A 6,585-nucleotide genomic window follows, 5' to 3' on the forward strand; every position below is an offset into this window, starting at 1 on the left:
CAATATCATTTGGGGAAGAGTACACCAGCAACTGTGAAATGTGAGTTCGTCTTTGGTATCTTTACATGTACTAAACCCAATACTTCCTTAAAATTATGCTTGGACGTCTTAGCACAGCTAAAGACGATTATGAAAGTAGGCCAGGAAGAGAGAAAGGTGATGTAAGACTTGAAAAAAATGAGTGCTCCGGTTGATGTTGCATCTCCAGAGGGTCAAGTTTCAAAAGGAATCACTTCTCCAAATGGCAGCTAATGAGGGAAGAGAGCTTTTGGAAATCGAAAGCCAGAGCTATAAATATTTTTCACATATTAAGAGAACATGAAAATCTCATAGAAAGTATTCCCTTGGGTCATTCTTACCAATGTGAAACACTTTGGGTGATACATAAAAGATTCATGAGAAACAGCACTGTAAAGAACTCCTTGAGTTTTTCTTTTTAATAGAAAAATTCCTGCAAAGAAGAAATTATAGTGAAAATGACAGGTTTTACCTCGGAATACTTTTGTGTCTGTTTAACCACTAGCTGTAGAGATAAACATCCGTTTGTGGCCTCCTCTGGGTGGTTTATCTGGGTCCTCCATCTTACTGTTTAACTTGGTGAATATTTGGTCTAAAACGGAGCTATTTCCCAGTTCATCATTCAATTCTTGTTTTCCCTTGAGTGATGTGGTAGCCAAGTCGCAGTTCTGGTGAAATACTCTTATCACCTCTCCTGAAGTAGACAATCAACAGATGACCACAGTGCCTCGAATTGCTACCAGAAGCAAATTATAAGGGGAAAAGAGCAAGTAAGTAGTTTGGGTAGCCTTTTGTTTCTAGGTGAAGTGAGGGTCTAGAAATTTCAGTACTTGGTCTTAATAAGCAAAAGGAAAAATACCTAGAAATTTCAGATGTTTGAGGGATAAATTTGGGGGTGAGGTCCTGAGGGAAAAGTGATCTTTTCCTCTAGAAACCAAAAAAAAAAAAAATAATAAAAATAAAAATAAAAAATAAGATCCTTAGTTGTGTTTATGAAATATCTTTGTGTACGTTAAAAGGGAGATATGGCATTAACACTGATGACTTATTATATGTCAGGGACTCTGTTAGATTCTTTATATATGCAATCCATCTTAATTCTTGCAAAAATCTTGCAAAGTAGAGATTATCATTCCCAGGTTTATGCTGAAGAGACAACCTCAGAGTTGATTAGCCAGTTAGAATATGGTTACCGGTTTCTATCACATTGCTTTATGAGATTTATTTAAATTGTGGGACTGAAAAATAATTTAGGTTTTTATTACTTTAAAATAATTACAAATAATTAAACTAATTACAAACTTAAATCTTGTCTGCTTAGACATGAGGATTGCCAAAATTTATAAGTTAAATCATCATCATATTTGTTGTTTATAAAGTGATATAAAACTCTTCCATATCATACAAAAAGGTTGTATTATATATTTTACATGTATTAGTTTATTAAAATGCATATTTAAGCACACAGAATTTAAATTGTTATACACATTGTAGTTATGTTTCGAAGTTACAATAAAATCTTATTTAAGGGTAGTAAATAAGACGGGTCCAAGATCATTTTTCAAAAACACAAAATTTATTTATTGTCTCTAAGAAGATGCTGTAGTAGCAGAAGAAAAACTCCAAGATATTTAGATTTCCACCATGGAATACCTTCTTGCCTACATACAAATGAACAAACCCTGCCTTTGGCCAGGTAGACAGGAGTTAAATGAGAAAAATGGGGATGGAAACTTCCAGAAAGGGAGGTCTGAACTGTTTGTTGGCCAGTCTTGTATTGGTGGAGCAAAGGTCCAAAAAGGATGTTTTAATTGTCATATATTTATTAAACACTTATCAATGCAACAATAATTTTATGTGACCTGACCACGTATTGGTCTCTATTTAGAGTAAGAAGGAAGAGATCAATAAAGTCTTTTTGTTGTTGCTGTTTTGACCCTAAGAATCGTAGTATTTACATGGCATTTTTTTCTCAGTTAAAAAGTGTCTTAAGTACATTAACTCATTTAATTTTTGAGTAACCCTTTAATACAGGCAGTAAGTACTACCTTCCTCATTTCACAGCCTAGGCTCCAGGAAGCCACGTGACTCACACCTGCTCCTCCAGTGATTGAATTGTAGAGGGGACCCTTACTCAGGCGGCAGGTTGTCAGTCTTTCTGTTCCACGCTCACTGCCACATAACCTCGCACACCTGAAAACCACAAAACCTAAACAGAAGTTACCTTCAAACTCTGACTTTCCCCCCAAATCCAAAATTCCAGTCCAGAAAAAAGACTCAGGGCTAACAAGCAGAGAACATGGTGCTCCCTGCCCCAGCGTGTTGTCTGATACATCCTCTTATAGTAACTATACTTGATGTATGTGGTTTTCTCTACAATATCCCAAATCGGATTGCCGGAAAATTGGAGGGGTGATATTTTTAGGTCTGCCATGAATGTGTACCAGGTGTATACCAATCCTGTCTTTATTGGAAATTTTGCCATTTTATTCATCATCAATTTTGGGCATTAATTTTGATTTTTGAAGTGTATTAAAATATTATTTATTTTTATGACAGTTTGGAACTTCCTTAAATTTTGCTGCGGTAGCTAACTTGTCTCCTGTCAGTCCCAGCCCTAGCACGTGTGCCTAAACATATCTGTTTATAGGATAGCTGGGTGCAGAGCTCGGAGTTTTATATTCAAACAAACTTGTTACTTTTGTTATTTTGTATCACTCACCTCTGTCTCTTCACTGTAGTTGGATAATTAAGTGGGGCCTCTGATAATACTTATTTCATTCAGTCTCAGGTTTGTAAACAACTTGACTGGGAGTGCAAAATTCAATACTATGTGTGCACAGTTGCTATATAGTTTCAATATATCCATCTTAATTTGTAAACTGTTTGATTTAGGATTCATGGTCTTCTAATAAGCTCTTTGTGGCAAATCATGGAGATGATCAATACAACCACCTCATCAAACACCTCAGACATGGACCTGGACCACTGTGATTCACGTTGTAGAATGATTTTGATCATACTCTACAGCCTGGTTTTGTTTGGAGGCACTGCTGGAATAATTTTGATGTCATGTATGATGTTCAAAAAGAATAGCCGATCAATTATTGCCACGATTGTCACCAACCTCATAGTGCTACACTCTATCCTCCTGGTCAGCCTTCCTTTCCGCCTCAGCTACTATGTCTTGGTCGTTTGGGAATTTGGCTCCTTTGCCTGCCGTGTGGTTAGCAGCCTCATATATGGTCATATGTACTTCTCCTTTGTTTTCTACGTGACCATTGTTGTACTCCGATTGCTCATCTATTTTAAAAAACTCCAAATGCAACAGTTGAAAAAGTACCACGTGACAGTTTTAAGCATTATTATCTGGCTGATGGGTGGCCTCATTTTTTTGCCAATTTTTTTTTTACAATATGGCATAAATCCAAGTCACTCAGAACAACAAAGATGCTTTGAGTTCTACAAAGACCTCAGGCGCCAGGAGCTCATTGTCATGAACTACTTTATGATTGCTGTTATGATAACAACTGTTCTGGTCCTCTTTCTGATACAGATGGCTGTTATCTTTCAACAGATCAAGGCTCTGTGGCCTGACATGTGGGCCCATCAAGAGTACAGAGCCCAGATCAAGAGCTGCTTCTTCCTCCTAATAATCGCTGTTTGTTTTATGCCCCACCATGCATTTAGGGTACACTTTATTCAAAATTATTCAGAGATAGAAAATTCCAAGTTAGTTCTTTATAACGAAATTTGTGTTGCTTTAACTACTGTCTGTTGCCTGGATATGCTGTGTTTCATAGGTGGAGTTATTCATTGAACATGCCTACCTCACTCGCTTTGTTATCCGTGTCCCCACCGTTGTGAATAAATGATTTCAATTGATAGGGTGAGATTTCAACTTTTTTTTTTTTTTTTCTAATTCTCTGCCCTTAATGGTCACCAAAATTATTTTTCCATGAAAAGTTAATGAGGATTGATTGTGTCCCTGGCCTCAGAGAACTGTTACCAGCTCACCATTGATCAAAGAATTTATTCAATCTCCTTAGCCCTACCCAACTTGGCCCCATCCAACCCTTCTAGACCAACTGCAACCACTTTCTTTCATGCAGGATTTCTCTGATTGACACAGCTATTTTGTAATCTTTAGGCTGTTCCTCTTTATGCATTTGCTTTCACTTAGCTCACATTCTAGAATGTTCTTTCCCTCGATCACTTCAAAGTCCAGAGAAATTAGAAGAAAGGACTAGATAAGCTGAACTCTAGTGAAGCATCAAACCATTCAACTTTTGCTCAACTTCAGATAGCTGCCTCTTGAAAACTACAAAACCAGCTGCTGGCTTTGACATTTGAAAGATGGCATTGGCTCAGATACAGTAGGCAACTGTGCCAGAGGAAACACTTCTGGGGAACTGATGTGGTTTCTTTCTGTTTGAGATATAGTAGGTACTTAGGAAGCTGAGGTAACTTCCTGGATCCATCCTCCCAGACATGCATCCATTAAGCAGGAAAAATAAAATCAGAGAAGGTAGAAAGCACCTGGACTTAAACTTAGTCTGAGCATGCCAGTACAATGCATTTGAACCCGAACTTTTGACACTGTTGGACTGTTCTTAAGTTTTTTCAAAGGACACCATATGACCAAGTAATGTTACTTCATTAAAATCAACACCAGAATTGACTAAACTAAATAAAAACAACCAAGACAGCCAACTTGGATTCTAATTATTTGACATAGAAATTACATGTTCTTAAACCTTGCTTATAATAATGCCACCTTTGAGACTTGATATTTAATGAGTCAAATAACCAAATAATGCCCCTGGTGGTTAAGAAAGCAGCATAGTTTATGCAAAAGAGTTTTGGAATCATCAGGACACCTGTATTCAAAACTGTGTTTTCTAACTATGGAATCTTGGATGAGATATTTATAATCTCTGAGCCCCAGCTTTCTGTGCTCAAGGGTTTTGGTGAGGGAAAAAAAAAGACAGCATGTGTTAAATGACTGGTGTCATGTCTGGAACTTGTTATTCAAAATAATATTAATTTTCTTTCCTAATTCAGTGATACCTTTTTGCAAGAAAATGTCAGTGCAGGCCCCAAAGCTCATAGTAGGCTTATCCATTTAGAAAATATATTTTAGAGGCTTGACTGTTATTGATCAGTGTTGATCTCATGCTTTATGTCATTATTAAATCCATTATTAAATCAGTAACTAAATGGATGCTTATTCCTATTTTTATCAATAAGAACTTGCCATTATTATTTTTACTATTATTATTAAGTTCGCTTTACAACACTACAGTAGAATCATTTGATAATCCTGCTGTCACAGAACAAGATAAATACCACTGTACTTAAATTATATTTAGTCAAGATTTAGGTTACTTGGTACATCTTAATTAATGGTCACCTCAAGATTGATGGTGATTAGCTATAGTCAGGACACAGTATTGAATGTACTGAGGCCTTAGGTTTCATGAGTCTGTTTTTACTATTATAGGCAGCCTCCAATGATTCTGCCTCCTAAAGGTCATGCCCTTGTGTAAATATCTCCTCTCATAATGAATAGAATAGTGTGGAGTGATGGGATGAGTGTGGCTTCCATCTTGGGCACTCTCTCTGTCTCTCTCTCCCTCTCTCTCTTGCACTGCTTCACCCTGGAGGAAGCCAGCTGTCATGTCTTGAGGCAGCCCCGTGGAGAACCGAGCCTGCAGAAAAACCACCCTGCCCAATCCTGCCTGAGTTCCTGATCCATACAATTATGATAGACAATACAATGGTTGTTTTAAGCCACTAAATTTTGGGGTAATTTGTTATGCAGCAATAGATAATTGGAACAACTGATGACTAGCTACGAATGAAACTCTAGCCCAGCACTGCCCAGTAGAAACATAAAGACAGTCACAAGTGTGAGTTAAAATGTGTGTTAAAAAATAAAAAGAAATAGGGACTGCTCAGCCTTACTAGCTATTAGGAAAATGTAAATCAAAACCACAATGAGATATCATCTCACACCTACTAGAATGACCGCTGTTAAACAAACAGGAAACTACAAGTGTTGGAGAGGATGTGGAGAAATAGGAACACTCATTTACTGCTGGTGGGAATGTAAAATGGTACAGCTGCTGTGGAGGATGGTTTGTCAGTTCCTCTGGAAGCAACTATAGAGTTGCCTTATGACCCGTCAATCTTGCAACTTGGGATAGACCTAGAAGATCTGAAAGCAGGGACCTGAAAAGACATTTGCACGCTGATGTTCATAGTAACATTATTCACGATTGCCAAAAGATGGAAGCAACCTGCATATCCATCAACAGATGAATGGATAAACAAAATGTGGTATATACATATGATGGAATATTATTCAGCAGTAGGAAGTAATGACGTCCTGTAGCACCCTACAACCTGGATGAACCTGGAGGACATTATGTTAAGTGCAATAAGCCAGAAACAAAAGGACAAATATTGTATGATCTTGCTGATATGAATTAATTATAAGACATAAGCTCATAGACCAAAATATAGAATATAAGTTACCAGGATATAGAATGAGACTAAAGAATG

At 37.2% G+C, this 6,585-nt stretch overlaps 1 protein-coding gene across 1 annotated transcript; it reads left to right on the forward strand.

Moving 5' to 3' along the window:
- Positions 1-543: 543 nt before the first annotated feature.
- On the forward strand, positions 544-3,906 carry LOC119535111 (probable G-protein coupled receptor 141). Its single transcript, XM_037837609.1, has 2 exons — positions 544-788; positions 2,914-3,906. Exon 2 carries the CDS (start codon positions 2,951-2,953, stop codon positions 3,836-3,838), a length of 888 nt encoding a protein of 295 aa, XP_037693537.1. The 5' UTR covers positions 544-788; positions 2,914-2,950; the 3' UTR covers positions 3,839-3,906.
- The last annotated feature ends 2,679 nt before the right edge of the window (positions 3,907-6,585 follow it).

This window comes from Choloepus didactylus, chromosome 5 (genome assembly GCF_015220235.1).
Source record: "Choloepus didactylus isolate mChoDid1 chromosome 5, mChoDid1.pri, whole genome shotgun sequence".
NCBI lineage: Eukaryota > Metazoa > Chordata > Mammalia > Pilosa > Megalonychidae > Choloepus > Choloepus didactylus.